The sequence below is a fragment of the Xiphias gladius genome, chromosome 14 (assembly GCF_016859285.1).
Source record: "Xiphias gladius isolate SHS-SW01 ecotype Sanya breed wild chromosome 14, ASM1685928v1, whole genome shotgun sequence".
NCBI classification, from domain to species: Eukaryota; Metazoa; Chordata; class Actinopteri; order Istiophoriformes; family Xiphiidae; genus Xiphias; species Xiphias gladius.
In genome coordinates this window covers 7652783-7673910 of record NC_053413.1, presented here as the reverse complement: position 1 = coordinate 7673910, position 21128 = coordinate 7652783, and the positions used below count along the sequence as shown (strand labels likewise).

Below are 21128 nucleotides of genomic sequence, written 5' to 3'. Positions count from 1 at the left end.
TGTAATGTCAAACTGTTCAACATACAGTAAAATCCCGGTTACCTTAAACTGAATGTGTTTTCATTATCATAGTTCCAGTCACCTGCCAAGGAAATGTGTTCTGCCTGTTTGACACCTGTCTATCCAATGGAAAAAATGGTGGCCAATAATCTTATCCTGCACTACAACTGTTTCTGCTGTAAACACTGTCAGAAGAAGCTCAGGTAAGGTTTTTCTCACAGTATGATAAAAATGACTCGTATCAACGGTTGCGTACTTATCCTATTTAGTACACTAGTTTTTACCATGACAGGAATTTATCCTGTTATATTGGAATTCATGAGTCAAAACATTTTAATAGAGGATTTTAGAAAAACATACACTGAAATCACTCACTGAAGTTGCTCTAGAATGAATAATATCATATGACAAATACAATATCAAATTCAATATAATTTAAAATTTTGTTTAATATCACAAAAGACTTTGTTTTGTTTTATTTCAGCATTCACAACTATTCATCTCTTTATGGAGAGTTCTACTGCAATTCTCACTACCAACAGCTTTTTAAAAGAAAAGGAAATTATGACGAGGGATTTGGGCACAAACAACATAAAGACCGCTGGCTTCAGCAAAATAAAGGAATAGATGAGCCAGATGCTTTGTCCACTCCCAAAAATACAAAACCCAACTTAAACACATCTGATGGGTCCAGAGAGTTCTCTGCTGGTGCCTTTGTTACAAAGTCATTTGTAAGAGATCCGGGATATAACAGTGGTGCTGCTGTTAAGAGCAAACTGAAAATGAGCTGGCCACCAGAGAAGAAGAATACAGGCGTTAATCCATCACAGAGGACATATACACCAGCTCTGAAAAATAAGATACCTGACACTGGCATAGAAGCTACTTATAGTATGAACTTTACAGAGTATCAGAAAAGGGACAGGGACCAATTAAAGATCAACCACAGAGGAGAAATGAAAGATAAGGGAGTCAAGGAACAATCAAAGAAAACAGGATTTAACTCTGCTGACTTGCCTTCAAAGGAACCAAAACCCTGGAGTGATCCAACCAAAGCTGCAAGCGTCCAAGACAGCATCTCTCCCACAGTGCTCAGCTTTTCTTCACCCTCCATGAAAAAGGGTTTTACTGTAACAAACCAAAAAACAGAGCAGACAAATGTGGCACCCATCTCAAAAACAAACTATAATCCAACCCTTAACAGCCTTGATGCTTATCCAAAGAAAGCTAGGAAGTTTGTACGATTTGCTCCCAATGTTGACATGGCTCAGTATCACCAGTCCTCTCAACTGATCTCGGATGCCAAAAAGGAAGAGTTCTCAGATCAGTCTGAACAGAATCAAGTGAATAAACACAAAGATATAAAAGATGAAACAAATGACTTTGATCATTTGAGATCTGAGTTCAGTAAAAAACAGAGCGAGAGTGAGGTGAACCTTGCAATCCCTGAATATAAATGCCACGGAGAAACAACCTATAAGTCGAACCAAGAGTCTGATGCTAAAGTGGAGAGCAGTCAAGAGAGTCCACAAGCTGATCTTACAATTCTGAATGGAGTTGTACAGAAGGTTGAGGAATCACATGATACTCAAAGTCTCAATATAACTTCCATTTCAACTCATGATGTTATGACACATCAAAAGCCATCTGATCAATTTGATGTCATTCCAAGAAGCTCAGTCAATCCATTTGAATCACAAGATCCAGGTAGTCTGCACAGTTCTGCAGGACAAATGACCAAAGAGGAGGCAAGTCACGAAAGCAATAAAAATCAGCTTGAAAAGTCTGACTCAGCCAATGATCAAGAAAATGGTGGTAGTCAGAAGAAGCCTCTTACAAGAACAAATTCTCTGCAGGGTTCTGCTAAACAGGCCGAAAAGACAAAGGTCAAACTGGGCTCCTGGTCCAAAGGAAAGAGTCCTTTGTCAAAGCTCTTCACATCAGGTGGGAATGAAAGAACAAACAAGGCTGAACCGAAAGATGCCAAGAAACCAGACGTCAAACGTAGTGGTGGACTCTTAGGAAGACTGTTGCAGTCATCCACAGAGAAGCCTGAGGATGTCACAAAATTGGCTGCACAGGGTGAAAGACAGGACAAAACACATACTGATGACAAAAACACAGAGGAGGTAAAGGAAGCCATTACAGAAGAAATGCAAAAGAAAGATGTCATGCCTAAAGTCATACCTCTGGAACGAGAGCATATGAAGTCAAATTATGCTGACCCCAGCACATTGGAAAGTAACGAATATGAGGATATAAGCAAATCTACACAGCCATCCAACCTGCACAAAACTGCAGCTAGTGAAATAGGTGATGATCATACAGCTCCAAATCAGACTGATGTTAAAGAATCAGATTTACAGAGCAGTGACACTAAAGATCTGTCTGTCACTGATCCTGGATTGGCTGAGTCTAAAGATCTTCCCGCTGCTGTGCAGTCATTAAAACAATCATCTGAGGAGTCAATCTGTCAGTTAACAACTGAAAAAAGTGCTGATGAAGTTTTGAGTGATCCATTTAATGAAGATATTCTTGGAGACAGTGTCAGTTCTGTCCTTGCTGACCCATTGGCCATTCAGATAAATACTGATGAGTATGTTCAAAAGCCAAATGAACTGTTTGATGCACCAGACGAAGGAAGAAGAAACCTTGTGGTTGGAGGGCTTTTTGATCTTAACCACGAACCTCCTGAAGATTCCTCCAATCTTTTTGGTCTGTCTGAATCACAGGAGATCTTTGGGAACACACCTGGTGATATGTTTTCATTTCCTGTGAGTGACATGCCTTTGTCTGCAAGTGCCTCTTCTGAAAGTTTTAGCCTGCTCGACTGTCAAACAATATCAGCTGAGAATAAAGTGATGCTCAGCAAGACAGATCAGCTGACTGTCCCTGACCCAGCACCTCTAAACCAAGATGAGAGTCAAACCTCAATTCCTTTTGGTACAAACAGACATACGAGTGAGCAGGGCACTAACATTGACATATTCAGCTCAAATGATGTTCTGTTCACTCAGTCTCCTTCTGTTAATGTGTCTGATCAGGGAGGAGCTGATGCTCCCACAACCCAACTATCTAACTTTGCGGATGATATCTTTGGCGTTAGCAACATCTCAAACAGTGCAGATGTGTTTGCAGTGCTGCCAAGCAGTCCAGCCACTTCTAATACACTGAACGATTTACTTGGCTCAGATGCATCTTCTGCTGTTGTTCCTTCAGCTCAGATAGATCTTTCTGCTGACGACATCTTTGCATCAGGGCCAACCTTGCTGCCAGTGTCTGGGGCAAATGATGCAGATTCATTTATGGACAGTCTTTTAGTGTCTGAAGGAAACAATACTAAGCAAGCAGCAGAAAATACTGTCACAAACAGTAGCTGGATGGATGATCTGCTCGGGTGATAGCAGGACTTTGGTTTCATGATATAATACACAAAGTTGGAATGTATTAGAATTTAAGGAATCATACTAACATTGTTAAAAAAACACTTTTTTAAGTGCAAGGATATGAAAAACCACTTAACAGTTAATTAGTTAACAAAAATAGCCAATATTGTTTTCATTCACAATTGCATTTTATTCAGAAATCTGTGTCAAACACAATCTGTAACATTAATTAATTTCAAGCTTATGCATTAAATAAGTAAATAAGTCTTTACATTACAGCTGTAAAATGTATTTTACATGAACATGAAGACAAGCAAAGGAGAAAGTTTTGCTGACTGACTATACATATTGAAGTTATTTTTCATGTATACATAGGCAATAAATGATAAGAGTCAAGAGTAATAACTAGGTGTAATTTGGTTGTGAAATGTCTGTATAAATTCTATAAAATAATACTGTAAATATCATGATATGAAAACTGTTTGCTCTGAATATATTGACTGATTAAATTCCTTAACTGGTAACTGAGTTTTGTTTGAAGACCCCTTGAAGTTTAGGCTTATAAATGATTGTAAATGCCAGATAGCATATCGGTAACATAGTTCACAAACTACTCCTGGGTAACCCTTTATTTTAAGGGGCCTTAAAGCAATATTTTTTGAAATACACTTGTTTGCTTTGTTGCGAAGAGCTAGATGAGAAAATCAATACCACTCTCATGTTTATACAGTAAATAGCTAACTGGTTCCTTATGGTGGCTTCATATTTACTATATGAACATGATAGTGGTATTGATTTTCTAATCTAACTCTTGACAAGAAAGCCAATAAGTATATTTCTCAGTGTGACAAATTGAGTAGGAAGTTGAAGATATATTTAACTTTCTACTCAATTTCCTGGTAATCTTCCAGATAATTTCTGGTATAACTGCCTACTCTGAGGATATTTTCTGGACAAAAGCTATCTCATTTAATGACAAATGGAGCAGCATAAGAAGACAAAAGCAAAAGGTAATAAATCTTTTTGTGTATGCCACTTTATATTGTAGGGTTCTACATCTGTTTAGATGGTGTTAGAGGATGACTTGTGCATTCTGAAGTAAAAGCATTCTGCATTTTGAAGACGTCTACAGCTTGGTTGCATTTAGATTCCGACAACTTGCGTGCGATGTTAGTGGAGTTCAGATGAGAGATATCAGGGAGTAAATGGTGAAATGTAAGAGATATCAACTTGTTCACGACATATATAATGATGGAATATATTTGCCATAGTTACCTGTTATTCTCGACCTCATCAGTTGAATCAGGAAGCTCTTTTCTCCGGGTCTCAGGAAGCAGGAAGCCAAGAGCTCCACTGACCAGTGTTAAGATGCTGAACACTGTGATGGGTATGACCCAGTGGTACATGGCTATGGCATTTAGCGGGGGAGCCAGTAATGCAGCTATTCATCCTGATACGGCTCCTAAAGCTGTGGCTGTTTGACAGTAACATTTCCACAGTTGAGCAAAAGAGCAAATTTATGCAAGGAACATTTGGTTTAAATATACAGTGGTGGAGCTCTATCACCCTTTAACAAAATATATTGAATATAGTTTAAAATGTATTACTAAGCATTTAATACATTCTAAATGGTGTTTCTCTAAGGTCTGGAAAGTTTGCACATAAAGCCTGTGGACACCTACCTAACAGATGTTGGAAACAACTCCTGAACAAAAACATTCTATATAGAAGCAGCCCAAACTAGGAAAAAATGTGCTGTGACAGCTAAGGACGTAACAGCAATGGCATATCCTTAAAAAAAAAAACATACAAAATCAAAACTTGATAACAGGACAAGCAAGGCAAAACATGAAACTGTCAGTTTGCTAAAATGTGCCAATTTTTTTTTTTTTTTACCTTGAGGAACAGCAAGGATAAGTATGCAAGGGAGTCCTCCAGTCAGAAGTGTTGCCACAACTAATATTTTTCTCCCAAAAACCTCCAACAGCCACATGCAAAGTATATGAGCTGGTATTTCAATGGCACCATACAGGAGCTGTCATCAAGATGTTCAAGTCTAAGCTTCCATATTCAAGTACAGGCAGTAGATGGAAAGGTTCACTGAAAATCTTCAAGTTTAAAGACAGGAAGAAAGCTCATCAGTAATGGGGAGGTTGAGACCTTAAACGCCCTACATTATATGGCATTCAAACATATGCGCAACATCTTTTGAACATTTGCATCGTTCTTCTAGTTTTCTCAATGGAGTTAATCCAGATTTTGGTCAATTAATCTACAGCATCAAATTACCTCTCAACTAACCACTTGGCTATTGGAACATTAGCAGAATGTGGTTTAATCCACACATTTTCCATACTGACTGGTTGTTTGTCTTTTCTAATGGCTTATTCAGGATAACAGGGAGGGTTGCAGCTTTTCCCACCAAGCACTGGGGTGACAAAGACCGAAACATTTTGGACAAGCAGCCCATATGTGCCAAAACATACGCAGTAAAACACATTCACAATTACATTAAGTTAATGTGAATGCATGTGTTTGGTCTGTGGGTGGAAACTGAAGCGTGCAGAGGAAACCATGCAAACACGGGATGAACATGCAAGGACATACTGCTGTCATGGCACCGTGTCTTTAAATGGTATGTGGTATATAAAATTCTGTTCTGGAATATTTTTGATGTTAATATAACTCAAATGACCCCTTGTTGGAAAATGTCAAAGGGTTGCTAGTAACTCAACTTTCAAGGGCAACTTTATTTTCAAATCCTTGTTTGATTGAACAAGTGCACTATATTTTATTCATTGACAGTAAATTACATTGTAATCTATTGAAAATGTGCAATAAGAGCAGTTGTGTTCATGAATGTCCCCTCTAGCTGTAATGAAGGTTATGTAGTATAAACTACAGTACTGTCCATCAATGTATGGAAAATACTACCATAGTAAGACTATGGGACTAATTTCAAAATTAATACAGAAAATACAGAGTTTTATTGTTTTATTTATTCAACCACTGCTGCCTTGATTTGTCCTTTTAGGCGAATTGGGGGCAGAGGTCTACAAGTTGAAAATCACACACCTTTCAAAGATTTTGGTCTTATGGGTTGATATGGCTGATGTGTTAACAAATTCTGGTTTACAAATCCTACAGGTAGAAAGCAACATTAGCATTTATTTAGAGTAGTGTTTCTGGCCACCTGGTGGATTTAAGTCCAATATTCACTCTCATTTCAGTTCCGTTTTGGTCTCCACTAATACCTGAGGGAAAAATGTTTGTCTGTGGACCCTTTGGTGCTTGGCAGGTAGTGTGCCTTGGGTTTATTAGAGCTTTTTTTTACCAAAACCAGCTGCCTGCTGCTGGAAACAACGTTGATGGGAGCCGAGTATGTGGGCCAGGAAACCAAAACAATGAGCTAAAGTCCACTATAACGCTAATAATTCTGAGTGGAACTGCAGAGTGAGTAGCTGGTATTTGTCCGCTGGTTCCTCATCACAAGTGAACCCTTGCATGTTACACATACTGTAGTCATTTCATCCATCAAGAATATAAAAGATATTGATTAGTCCAGGTTTAAGAAGTTAAAAATTTTTACTCACGCTTCTGATGTTATAATGAAGATCAACAGATTAACTGAAAATACTTTTTACTCCTCCTTTGTTCCTAACATCTTCCATAGTAATCTGTAACAGAAATATTTTTCAGTTAAACAGTGAAAATTTGTAATTATCTATACACCTTCTGCATACTTTTTATATCAATTCATATTAATAGTTTACTGTGATTGGTAAGAGTATAGTAGTTTTAGAGGATAACAGCATTACATGTTCTGTTCATTAAACTCACACCTGTCCACACCTGTCAGTCAGCTCAACTAGAAGAAAGTTTACCAACTAAACACTCCTTTTAGTACTCTGAAGCCTAAGCTGAGATATCTTTTAAATCATCTGTGAAATGGATGAGTTGTTGTTCTTGCAGTACAGAGATAAAGCTTTCTGCTTCAAACTTCCTCTGCTTCAAACTCTTCAAAATAAAAGCACAAAGACTGTAACTAGCAGGATGACATTACCTGTATTGTAAAGGTAAATTATGTAGTAGAAAATACTTTTATTCAGCATAAGTAGGCCCTATGCACGCAACACTTTAGCATTTGACATCAGGCTGCACCCTGACTTCTGGTCAGTGACACTTCCCATTAAAGAAAACAGTGAGATGGCAGAATCTTTGCGGTTCACCTGTTTACTGAAATTGCTGAAAGTAAAGATCAGTGATGAGAAGAAAATAAGCAGGATGTCCCCTGAACTGACAAAGAGCAAACCTGAAATGTTTGAAAGGTTTCATGTTTTATGTGTCTTCTTATCTCTGCAATTATGAAGTTACGTCACCGATGCTAACCTTAGTTAGTTAGGCTAACGTTAGGATAGTTGTTCCATGAGCTGTCCAAAGCAAACTGCTTGGGGTTTTAAATATCATGAATCATATCAATTTTATATCATCACGTTGATAGGTTAAATAATACGTGTATGTGTCTGTAGTCATGTGTCGGGTGAAAACAGGCCCACAAATGAGATCTCTGCTACAGCTCTATGAAAAAAGCTGAGTAGCCAGACCAGCTGAGGGTAGGTCTAGTAGCAAAAGTTTCCCATTTAAAATTCTGTTAAACTTGTTCCAGGTATTTTACAGTTCATTTGGCCCTTGAGGATCTAGGTGATCTATATCCATAGGGGGATCCCAATTTTGGGTTGTGTTTATATTTGGTTGCTCTTTTCTTGCCCAGATCCTGGGCTTTGTGGCAGGCAGTGTAAGGGTTGGTTCATGGTCTCTCAGAACCAATTTTTAAGACATGCTCTCCAACCATTTCAGAAATGTGTTAATAGTCGTTCCAAACAGCCACACAGAGGGCAGAGTGAAAAGCCGGCTGTCATGGGGGCCGTTTCAAAATGTGGATAATGGCGCATAATTTCAGACTGTCTCACCAGGGTGACATTATTGTGTTGCTCTCTGTTGTACACATGAAAGGTGCCACAAATCGTTGTAAAACAAATGAAGAAGAGAGCTAGAGAGGGAAGCACAATGGCTGGCTCCTCTCACACCTCCGCACAGTTGGCCATTCACGGTGTGAACTGGAGGTGAATATCAGATCGTCAGTTTCGGAAACGTTACAGAAAAATATAGACACCTGCTGTCCAATGTCGGATAGGTGTGAGGGGATGGGATTTTTGATGCTATCTGACCACCTGACATGCATGTCAGAGGGAGTATAAATCCTGCTTAAAGCTGTTCTTAAAAAAAAATACCGAGACAGCCCCATTTTACAGACTGGAGTTGGAGGCTTGATCAGGTCTGTACTCTGAACGTGTCTGTCGGATATTAACTTCTCCCTCTGCAGGCAGTTAGGCCAGCACTTCACGACTCTGCACTCCACCAGTGGAGAACTGTCTTTAGGTGCAGCCACAGAGTTTGTGCACCTTTCTATGTGCCTGTAAACACACAGTCGTACTCATAAGTCCCAAGAGTTTCAGTAATGAGTTAGCCAGTCCAGGTTGATGGCCGTGTCCAGAATGTTGCTGTGTAGTCATGTTTCAGTGAAAACCGGAACAGCAGTTCTACACTTCATGCTGGATAGTCCGTCATACTCACTCTGACAATCTACAGAAGATTTTCCTGTAGCTGAATTTTGCTGTGTAAAAGGTGCCCTTTTTTTTTTTTTAACAGTTGTAGACATGTAAAACGACTAACATGCTTTATTCCGTTTTTTATAGCTACATTATGACTACCCTTACTATACTAGCATAGAGAGGTATACTCAACAGATGTTAGTAGCCTGAGATTTCACCAGAAATATGCAACACTCTGCCATGCACAGAGCCTGTTGCTATCTAATGCTATGGCTAATGGAAAGAAGAAAATATAAAGAGTCAAGACCTTGTTCAGCAGAGGGTCTGAAACAGTGCGTTTGTTGATGGCTGCCACTTTGAAAATCAGCTGTTTAGCTTCCTCTGTCCAACAAATACCTGGCAGACAGTGGAATAAACCCTGATAGGAAAAAGGACTGTAACACTTCAGATGGTCTGTAAATAAAATAATAAAAGGAAATAAACAGAGTAAAATACACACCATATGTAGATAAGAACTACTGTAAGTGGAACTGCTGTGCCAGTCTCCAGTCACTGATGGCGAGAACGCACTGTCCTACTGCACCAAATAGCTGAGTCACACATGCTCGCCATGATCTTCTGGAAACCCCAATCCACTCAGTGGCTGCAATAGGAAAAATATTAAATTTGTTAATTGTAAACTTGCCAGTTTTCATCAGGATTGTTTTTTTTTTTTCCACAAACAAAAACATATGTGATAAGAATAATTGGAAAGACGCTCCAGTATAATCACATAAAAAATTTATAGTAACATTAAAGTACATTAAAACAGCTATAAAAACCAACTGATGGATAACAGTTTTCAGTCCTGATATATTTCACATAAGTTTTACTTCTGTGGATCACATTAAATCACAATGATTTGCAAGAACGTCATAATACAATATCCCTGCTATTAATTTGCTATTACACCAGTGTCTTTATTAAGTTTAACTGCCAATAGTCCCATGTAAGTTCATTTAGATAACCTGAAGTTTCTGATAAAATTCTGTGGCACATGTTAAACAAAATGATACCTGCCTCAAGAATATGTAAATGGAGTTTAAGAATTTAGCATACAGAACATACACAGTCTAAGACCGTTGACTCTATAGGCTCCAGCTCCAAGTCCCACCATGAACTGGGATGCTAAATATAAATTAATACTGGGGCATAACTGAGTTGTTACAATAGATACGAACCTTGTAACTACTGTTATTTGAATTGCTCGTTCACAACCGAACCTGCAACAGACAGAGATGAACAAAATGATACAGCAAAAAGGATAGTTTCTGTTGTGGTCAACACACAAAATGAAAAGATCTTGTGGTGCTAATGAGGAGAAAAACAGAAGTAGCTCCATTTAAATAAAACATCCAACCTCATCTAGGCTACGACAGTAAGTAAGTACATGGTGGGTTCATTTATTGAGCAGTGTTTTCTTTAGTACGGACATAAAGAGAGTATGAAAGCACGCTAGAAATGGGCACTGGCTTTATGTGCACCAAATCGAAACTAACTAATCTCTGTATAACTAGGCCTGTCCACATAGCCACCTTTTGGGGACCCACCTGTCACCAGTCCCCAAAAGGATTAGCAACTATTATAGGGTAATCTTTGGTTTTAGAATTAAGGTTACGGTTATGAATAAACGGAAGCTGGGCCAGGGTTGGGGGTTAGGCATGTAGCAGTTAGGGGTAGGGTAGAGAATTAATTTAAGTTACTTAAATATCCTCCCAAGTATACAAAAATGTGTATAGTTTGTGTTCTTCTCTTGGTTTCACATTAAAAATAGTATATAGTTTATTTATAGTTAACTAACCTGTTGGGAATTTGATGACTTAAAAATATTTAGTTTATATTATGAAGTCGGCTTAGTGTTGATTATAGATTTTTTTTACATTTTCATAAATTACATCTTTGAAAAATATTTATATTTGTAAAATGAGTACTTATTCGTTTAAGCTTCGTATGTGGTTAAATGTTACTTCCCTTTTTTCACAACATCAAGATACAGTTGTTGATTATAAATTTAATAAATGTTAGTCATATATAAATTCTTCTTAACATCATGGACCAGAAAGACAATTTATAACTGCACGCAATTACACTTATGATTTCATCAAAAGGTCTGAATATTAGAGAAGCAATAAGAAAACATCACTAACTAGATCAAACTGTTAAAAGAAAGAAGGAAATGAATAATGAAGATAGGATTTCATGAAGGTAATTTGGGTTCTTGTCCACACTCATCACATTACTTACATCAGTGACTATTGTGTAGTCTTATAGAGTGTTGCAGTACACCCATCCATTCTTGCACCCTGTTGTCTCATTGAGTCCATACTTCCTGATGACACCAATGTCCCAGTCCACAGGGACAAACATCCGACGCCTGCTGAAGGTCCCATCCACCTCCTGGGGCAGAGTCAGGTTCATCTGCTCATCTGTGGTCAGGTTAGGATCAGCTCTGAGTGTCCAGTCCGTGTTACAATGTTGCTCTGGATCTGACTGGACAAAAAGAAAGTGTAAAAATAAAAGACTGAATAAACTTTGGAAAGCAAAGGGCGATCAGAGTGATCTGCTGGAATAATCCTGACTCTCCAATGTTCCTAAGGATCTCTCCAAAATCGGCCATATTGATGTCAGCTGTCCTACTTTGTGTAGGTTTAAAAAGACTGGATCACAGGTTTAAACAATGCCCATTAATTTTTAACTGAACTAAATTATACTTTAGTGAACAGGTGACGGATTTGTTTCATTCAATTTTCACCTGAAGAGCACTAAAACGTTATTATCTTAAGGCTGATGCTTTTTCTATAAGAATAAGTTGCTTATCATGGATGTTTTTATTCTCAGTTAGACTGGAGTCCAGAATTTTATCTTAAAACCTTTGACTCGCCAGCAAATTTATAACATATCCACTTTAGAAGACTATTTATTTGGAGTAAACCATTCTAATCACAAATGGGTATAAATTTTAAAACATGGTCATCCTAGCTATCCAAATTCTAATGGTTATGAATAAAATCTGGCATGTGTTGGCTGTAACATACTGTATAGAGTGAAATAAATACAAGCATTAGCTTGTGATTGTGATTTTTAGTTTGTGATTTAGTTAAGTTTAACCTTTTTTTTCCCACATCCCCTAGATAAAAGTTTGGTTTAACCAGATTGCCATCCCATATGGCTTCACCATCTCAGCTAAAGTCTGTGTTTACTGAACATGTGCAAACCTTAAGATTAAATAGATTGCATTTGAAGAATTATGTTTAATATTGCTCTTGGTCCCATTCAAATTAATAAACTATCAAGCATAAATGAAAAATTTTAAAATCAGCACCTCTGTAGATGCGCTTACCCTAACAGGCAGATCTGGGGTTGCTGAATGCTCTGTAATCTATATTTACTTGTGTAGTTATATCAACAAACCAGTAGGTGGTGCTATGCCAATAGTACTTAGAATATTTCAAGTCGTTTTTGGTCCTTTCAGAGCTTGAAGTAAGCTTTTACTAGTGTTAACACATATTTGGTGATTATCAACTGAGTGATATTTTGTGTTGTCATCTTGGGAGGGAAGTACCACAGTCCTGCATTTCAAATTTCACGTTAATACAGAGGTAGTATATATATATATACATATATATATATACATATTTGCACATTGGACCATGAAATTATCATTGTAACTGTATTCATTGTAAAGAATCGTTGTAGAAAAATGAAAAAACTCCTTACTTCAATCAAAGTAAATAATATTCTTGAGATGGGCAGCCCAATTCACCAGTGTAATGCAGTTGCAAGCAGGGACTGTTTTGCACAACTTGATTGTCATTTAAAAAAAAAAAATCCACAGACACCACTGTGAACACTTTATTGAGAACTTTGGTAACCATATTTTCAGCAGAAAGTAGAGGTCACAAAATATTTAACAATTAATAATTTATTTAACACGCTACTGTATTAGTTCAAGGTAAAATGTAAGCATGAGATAAAACAATTACCTAAAATTTTTAGGGTGAAACAACAAGGAATAGAGTCACCAAAACGTTAGTGTTTTATTATCTGAGGACAGTGAATATCTAGAGCAAATTACATTCAAATGTAGCGGTAGTAGTTGCTTGACTATGGACCAAAGTTGAACAGACAGAGCAACCACGTGTAGGAAAGTAAGTACCAGAAGTATGCAGACTACAGTTTGGTTGATTTGCTTTGTTGAGGTATGCTTGATTCATTTTGGGTCTTCATAGCAGCCTTATTTCTGTGGGAGAAAGGAATACCGACAAGTGTATGTTAGTTCAATCCACTAGTGAAATATTGTGGGCCATTTTTATAATGATACCTTTTCTGCAATGTATTTTTTTTTTTTTTTTAATCTTTTTGTCAAAAAACTAGAGACAACAACGAGTGCTATTTGGAAGTCCTTGATCCCAAGGGGAAGAGGTTATTTGGTTCGTCTTTTCACATATGATGATATGCAGTATTTTGGAATTGATTAATAGTAGCTTATACTGTATGGTCAACATTTCAAAAATAAAAACAGAATGTACAGTACCTACTGTAGAACATTAGCGACAAAAAAGCAAAATTACAAAAATGGGGATGTCAACTGATTCAATTGTCATTTGGAGATACTTATAGAAAACCAACATTTGGCATCGGCATGCATCTAGCTTACCCGTTACCCTCCGCCTCATCGGTTGAATCAGGAAGCTCTTTTCTCCTGGTCTCAGGAAGCAGGACGCTGAGAGCTCCACTGACCAGTGTAAGGCTGCTGAAGACTATGATGGGTATGGACCAATGGTATATTGCCAACATGTTGAGCAACGGAGACAGCAAGCCACCCGCTCTGCTTGCAATGGAGCCCAAACCAGAGGCTGTTTGTCTGAAACAGGGACGTACAGATCTCAGATGTGCACAGCTTGTTATCTTAAAGTATTTCTTGGTGGTCTTAGAAATCATGCAACAACTTGTTGAACTCTGAAAATGCGTCATTCTAATTAATTAAATCTCCTAAAGCAAAAGTTGAAATTGTTTCCTGTTTATATTGGACCAATCTGATTGCAAAAGTCGATTAACACCTAAATGAATGTGTGGGTGAAGACTGGAGCTAGTGTCAGGTACAGTCAGCTCAGAGAAAAGGATTGTTGTGATCATACTGTATGTAGGTCAGTCAGCTGCTCGGCTGACCGGCATACTGTATGATCAAATTTAGTACCTCCCTTGACTAAAATAGGTCAAGACTAGTAATCAAGTCTAATATTTAACCTTGACTAAACATGACTAAACAAATAACAAAGCTACAGCAAACAGATTGGTGCCCAGTAGTGATGTCGCAACCAGTCAGAAACAAGTACTCTATCACTATGTTTTGACTTGCAACAGTAGCATTTGACCTGTAATTGTAACTGATAACACCGCTGAGTGTCAGGCACATACCTAAACTAACATTATTGCTGACGTAAATTGAAAGACTACATTTACTACACTATTCACTACATTCACTACGGTGAGGCGGAGGGACACAGCTTACCGAAAAGATGTTGGAAACAGCTCCTGAACATACACATTGCAAATGGATCCTGCCCAATTTATGAAAAAACGTCCAGAGGTTGCTAAAGTGGTAACAGCAACAGCATTACCTTAAACAGAACAATAGTGTCAGTATGAAGTAAAACCAGACTGTAGAACAAAAGTCTTTGAGCTAAATTCTAACAGCAGCACGCTAACATGCGCACTCTAACATTGCTAACATGGTGATGTTTAGTAGGTATAATGCTTGTCATGTTCATCTTCTTAGTTTAGTGTGTTAGCATGCTAACATTTTGCAACTGAGGCTGATGGGAAAGTTATTTGTTTTGCAGGTTTTTCGTCATGACACTTCGTACCAACTAATTTGTTTCAAGCATAACCTGGCCTCTAAACTTATGTTACTACAGTTCATCCCATGAACATGAATGTCTACACCAAATGTCGTGGCAACCGATACCGAAGTTGCGGAGACATTTCAGGTAGATATTTCTGAATCAGTGTGGAGAGCACTATACAGTAAATGTCAGGGGATGACCAAAGTCAATTGGATACATCGTCTGTGAACCATTAAATTTCTGTACCAGATTTTCTGCCAATCCTATTAGATATTGAGATATTTCAAATAAGTAACTGAGAATTTGATCACCAGGGGATCACCAAAGTTATTAGGATTTATCCTCTCGGGACTTGAATGTCTGTACTAAATTTCATGGCAATCCATCTATTAGTTGCTGAGATATTTCCCTGTGGACCAAAGTGGTGGGCTGACCGAATAACCAACTGAGATTGACATTCCTAGATCCCCATCACCAGTGTGTCTAAAAACAGACAAAAACCATACACACATCATCGGAATGAGTACATGTGAAATGCTTTACTTTGAGGAACAGCCAGGATTAAGATGCACAGGAATCCTCCTATCAGAAGTGTTGACATCAGTGACACTTTTCTCCCCAATGCTTCTAACAGCCAGATGCAAAGTATATGAGCTGGTAGTTCAGTAAGACCAAACATGGCCTGGGTCAGGAAGATGTTCAAGCCAAAGTTTCCCACATTGAATGAAAGGCAATAGTAGGTAACATTCAATGAGAACCTGAGGAAAACAAGGATTAGTCACACAAAGAGAAAGAACTGAATGTTAAATACAAATTGTAGAGTTTTTATTTATTTTGTAAAATGTAACTTACCATGCCAATATAATGGTAAAGAAATACTTCCTAAGCACAGATGATTGGATAAGAATTATTATGCCTCCCTTTTTCTCAGTTTCTTTCATAACAATCTGTAATGCACAGGAGGTGGACACAACATAATGCTAACATTTGTTTATGTTAGCAAATCATGTATTCCAACACCCTTGCAAAAGAAAAACATGTTGTTCACACTGTCAGAGAGGTGATGAACAATGTTATATTGTTATATAACTATGTAAGCAATTCTGCTATTTTATCCTGAATAATTCCCTGCAATCCAGTACAGTCCGATAGATTGTAGTGTTGAAGATGAATCAAGATCTTTACCTACTGTACGGTAGGTAGTAGCATTTCTAGCAGTGATTTTTTACTGGCCTTCATTATGTACTGCTGATGTTCATTATATTTAAATTTTATGTAAAAGTTTTTTCACCATAGATATACATCGTGTGTTTACTACTATCAGGGATATTCCATTCAAGACTTGATATAATGGCAAAAAAAAAAGTTGTCATGTAAAGAGTCAGGACCTTGTTCAGCAGAGGGTCTGGAACAGTGCGTTTGTTGATGGCTGCCACTTTGAAAATCAGCTGTTTAGCCTCTTCTCTCCTTCCTCTGTCTAACAACCACCTGGCTGACTCTGGAATAAACCTGATAGGAACATACAATAAGGACAATAAGGACAGTGACACTTGCAAATAATGTGTAAATTACTATTGAAACACTAGAGGGTAATAAAAAGAGTTAACACACACCATATGTAAATAGCAATGACGCCGAGTGGAGCTGCTGTGATAAGTTGAGCCAGTCTCCAGTCTCTGATAAAGTAGACCATACCAGCTAGGAGGCACTGTCCAACTGCACCAAAAACCTGAGTCATACATGCTCCCCATGATCGTTTGGATACCCCGATCCACTCAGTGGCTAGACACAGGAAATCAATAAGTTAAACTTAAGTTAGTTATCCTACCATTTGGAATATACTCCTGCCAAGAATTATGGAGCCCAAAATTCACAAAATGTTGTAAAAAGTTAAAAACTATAATGACACTTAGTGGAGCACATAACTCCGCCAGGGCGAAAAATGTCCTATCTCGCAATGATAAGGAAAGTCATAAAAAAAAATCCTGGATTCGCCCCTTTAACCGCATCTACACCAAAATGTAATGGATTCTTCCCTGGCCCATGCCCCATCCTTCCAACAAGTTTGGTGCAAATAGGTTCAGTTGTTTTTGCGTAATCCTGCTGACAAATAAACAAATTAACATACAAACAAACCGACAGACAGACACGGGTGAAAACATACCCTCCTTGGCAGAGGTAGTAACTCAATGCATTAATAAATACTGTTGGTTTTTTTTGTTTTATACTTTTCTAATCAGTTAAGAAAAAAATCAAAACCTTTTCTCCTTTACCACCAATCAGTTGATAAAATAGTTGATAAAAAGACTTTAAATTTAGCTTCAACTACGTAGTTAAATGAAAAGGTTGATGCTTAGTGTGTTTAGCTACTACTGTTCTAAGTTAAGATAGCTCCAAACAGTCCTCTGAATAGCTCCAACGATGAAAAAAAAAATCGGAAATACTGCACTGGAAAAACAGGGAATAGATTACCATCAAAAGTAGTGCCCTACACCTGTGTTACACCTAGTGAAGATTCTCAGTCATGCGGGTCATGGTATTTCTAAGTGCTATACAAAAGCAACTGGACTTGCTTGAGGTTCTTGCCTTCATATAGCACTTAGAAATGACTACAACGATAACACTAATACAGTCTAACGCAACAGTCCTACAATAAGTCCTATCATCTTTAAGGTTAAGAGGGGCTGCCGTCTGTCGGGGCTGCAGCTCTAGCTAGTGGTGGATGGCTGCGTAACATCTTAGATGCAACAGTTAACCGCCGTTGTACGTTAATAAAATATTAATAATTAGTTAAACTGACTAGTATTTCTGGTACTAACTAGTGAGGGTAGCAGTGTTAAAACGTTGAGTTCACTAATTGCGCAGCACTGATCCTGCAGCCTCCAAAATGATCTAGTTGGTTTCTTTGTTTGTTGGTTTATTTTTCAGCAGGATTACGCACTCTACTGAGTGCTAGTCTAGTTTATTGATGTATTCAGATATATTTTTGACTTTTCTGATAACTTAACATGGGCGGCACAGTGGTGCAGCGGTTAGCACTGTCGCCTCACAGCAAGATGGTTCTGGGTTAGAACCTCGTGTGGAAGTTTGAACCCTGTGTGGAGTTTGCCCCAGCCCCCCGTCGAACCACCAAGTATAAGCGGTATAGCTAATGGCTGGATGGATGATAACCTAACATTTTGCCTGTGCAAAGTTGAAAGTGTAAAAGTTTGTTATTAAATGATCTACAACTGTGGTTATATTGGGATAAAGACAACGGCTTGAGTTTGCATTATAAATTAAGAATTAAAAACCTGGCTTAACGACAACTGACCAAAAAACCCCTGTTTTTTCAAATGTAAGGTGAAAGAGTATACTGTACCCAATATGACGCCATTAAGTCGAAAACCTCCATAGCCAATTCCCACCATGAACTGGGATGCCAAATATAAGTAAAAGTTGGGGCATAATCCAGTTGTTACTGTAAATATGAACATCACAACGACTGGAATCTGAGCTGCACGTTTACGACCAAACCTAGGAAAGATAAAACAAAATTTGTTAAATAGTTTTCTCTATTTTGTGGTTTTGTGATGGACTTTCACTTAACAAAATGATACAGCGTCAAGATATGCATATTTTTTTTACAATTTAGTGCACACTTACGATTCAGCAAAGGGTCCAAATAAGAGACAACCAACAAGAATGCCAGCCATCAGCACTGCTTGTGCCACTTCCAACAAATTAGCCTGGTCACAAACTAAATCAAACTGTAGAAAAATTAAACCAAATTGTTAGTAAAGCAGAATATTATAAAGACAATTATACAACAATAGTTGTATTTTAAATGACCATGAGACAGACCTGTCACTTACATCAGTGACTATTGTGTGCTCATACAGAGTGTTGTAGTACACCCATCCATTCTGGCACCCTGTTGTCTCATTGAGTCCATACTTCCTGATGACACCAATGTCCCAGTCCACAGGGACAAACATCCGACACCTGCTGAAGGTCCCATCCTCCTCCCGGGGCAGAGTCAGGTTCAGCTGCTCATCTGTGGTCAGGTTAGGATCAGCTCTGAAGATCCAGTCTGTGTTACAGTGTCGCTCTGGATCTGACTGGCTAAAAAATACACTGGCAAAGTGAAAAGGAAGAATAACATTGGGAAAGCAGAGAGCAAAAAGGGTGGTCTTCTGAAATAATCCAAACTCTCCAATATTCCGGAGGATCTCTCCAAAATCAGCCATGTTCAGGGAGCTGACTATAAGTTTAGAGATGCTGCTGTAGGATGACCTTTAAACGATGCCCATTAATGTTTAAACCCTAGACTGAAGGATGAGACAGCATTTAAGTTATTATTTCATTGTGTAGAAAGAGCTAGTCTTATTATTCTTATTATTATTTAAGCATATTACCTTTCTCTGTGTAACATGTTAAATTTACCTCAGCATTCACTGGTCAACAGCTTTCACCCACTTTATTTTTTCCAAATGGTCATATTACAGGCATTTTGACAATCTTGCAAAACACCAAAATTAAATAAAATACTTTTAATAAATACCATTTTTTTTTCTTTTTGGGTGTTTTAACTCAATATAATTTGCTATTTCCAGCACGGTTACTAATTAAACCACTATGACAGTATTCTGTTTTGCTGATTCTTTGCAGACAGTGTAATATAACATGGCTTATCTCTCATAGAAAGAGCTGTTGATCTTTCACTAACTTTTACAATATGCTGACTTAGCAAACCTTTTCTGCCAGTACTCTTACATGAAAAGTAAACCTGTTACATAATATGGAGTCGTAACTGTAGTAACTTTAGTGACGCAGTTAACAGAGTATTACTGTATGCTGTAAAGGATATTAAAATGGTCTTGTCATGCTTAAGTCTGCAGAAGACTTCACAAGATGATTTTAAAGGAAAAATGCTACTTATTTTCTGGCTTGTTTTAGCTTTTTGAGTTCTGTCCATATTGACCTGCCCATAAACGCTGCCTTGTCCCTGACACTGAGTAACCTGTCAGTCTGTTTAGCCTGGATAAAGGCCATAAACTGAATCTTTTGGTTGATCTCATAATAAGGTTGGTCTTTATACTGCATGTGTTGTTGTAGCTTTGACCTCTTCAGTTGTTTTCCCCTTTCCATGCACTTTGGCAGTAGGTAAAGTTATACCAGAAATTCTTGAAAACAAGGGAGCTAAAACCTCAGTTTGTCAAATTAATTAAAAGATTGAACAAACCAATCTGTATTTCTAATTTCCACCATGTATGTTTTATCTTGTGCCATGCCATGCCTTACATTAAACATTAGACATCCCCAAATAATTACCACCATGGGAAATAAGAAAAAAACATATGAATATGGAAAGATATCTGTTGTAAATGTGAAACTCAACAGCATGTTAGCCCATATGTAAATTTGTAACTTACACAGTAAGTGGAAAGTCAAGGCTGAATTGAGTGACAATTAGCCAATCATAAAGCAATAACAGCTCATTTTCAGAGTGATAAGAAGTTGTTAAAGTGTAGCTGGAAGCGGAAAATCATACTTTTAGCAATGATTTTTGTGTGCAAGCTTGTCAAATACAGATGTTTACGGTTGAATTTTGAACAATTTATTTAGTCGACATTTGCTTTTTGTGCCACACTTTTGTTTAAAAAAGTACATAAAAACTGAACTGATGTGATGATGGTGCAACATTCTCTTCTACACTTTCCCCCCGGCTGAAAAGTATTTATCATTTCCAGACTAGTTTGTGCAGCTCAGTGTGTTAAGTGAAAATCACTCAATAAAGCGATCATCTGATTGATCAACTGACAACAAAGTCAAAGTACACCTGCATCTTAGACATTTATATTAGATGTATCACAAGGTAAAATCTTGACATACCTGAATTATCCCATCCACAATGGCAATGTTCTTATCAACTGACAATGTACCGCTGATGCACGAGCGAGACTGGGGTACTCAGCAGGTGGGGAATTGGGCATGTTGAGCTCAAGCTCTTTTTTGTTTTTTAGGGATCTGCATGATTAACATGGAAAATCCGGATTTCTGGATTAATCCAGAAAAATCACATCCCTAAACTTTTCATTTTACAGCCTTGGTGCTTGGGCTAAACGTGTACTTTTTGTGCACTTTGATGCAAATTAGAGCTTGAAGATTAGGCACTGGAGGTTGGTGATTTAGATTTGGAAGTCCCTGGTCATTCCAGTCATTGGAGTCCATTGGGATAAAGAGCAACAACTTTGGCAATTGCC

The 21128-nt window shown here is 37.8% G+C and overlaps 2 protein-coding genes and 1 pseudogene across 2 annotated transcripts; 1 reads left to right on the top strand and 2 right to left on the bottom strand.

Annotated features, from left to right (window-relative positions):
* The first annotated feature begins 147 nt into the window (after positions 1–147).
* On the top strand, positions 148–3866 carry LOC120799159. Its single transcript, XM_040144106.1, has 2 exons — positions 148–203; positions 485–3866. The coding sequence occupies exon 2, from the start codon at positions 783–785 to the stop codon at positions 3399–3401; it is 2619 nt and encodes an 872-aa protein (XP_040000040.1). The 5' UTR covers positions 148–203; positions 485–782; the 3' UTR covers positions 3402–3866.
* A 4955-nt stretch (positions 3867–8821) lies between these two features.
* Positions 8822–11654, bottom strand: LOC120798930 (annotated as a pseudogene).
* A 1270-nt stretch (positions 11655–12924) lies between these two features.
* Positions 12925–19123, bottom strand: LOC120799223 (solute carrier family 22 member 13-like). The gene is made up of 10 exons (XM_040144210.1): positions 18738–19123; positions 18529–18632; positions 18245–18399; positions 16497–16665; positions 16272–16392; positions 15736–15830; positions 15427–15641; positions 14550–14658; positions 13695–13901; positions 12925–13277 (listed from the first exon to the last, which is right to left on the bottom strand). Exons 1-10 carry the CDS (start codon positions 19110–19112, stop codon positions 13208–13210), a joined length of 1620 nt encoding a protein of 539 aa, XP_040000144.1. The 5' UTR covers positions 19113–19123; the 3' UTR covers positions 12925–13207.
* Positions 19124–21128: the final 2005 nt, after the last annotated feature.

Bases quoted from the DNA above. Each gene is read 5' to 3' on its own strand.
- LOC120799159 (XM_040144106.1), top strand. From the start codon at position 783: ATGAGCTGGCCACCAGAGAAGAAGAATACAGGCGTTAATCCATCACAG.
- LOC120799223 (XM_040144210.1), bottom strand. From the start codon at position 19,112: ATGGCTGATTTTGGAGAGATCCTCCGGAATATTGGAGAGTTTGGATTA. The intron at 18,633-18,737 runs GTAAGTGACAGG...ATTTTTCTACAG, and splicing joins AGCACACAATAGTCACTGAT to TTTGATTTAGTTTGTGACCA. The intron at 14,659-15,426 runs GTAAAGCATTTC...GTTCTGTTTAAG, and splicing joins AATCCTGGCTGTTCCTCAAA to GTAATGCTGTTGCTGTTACC.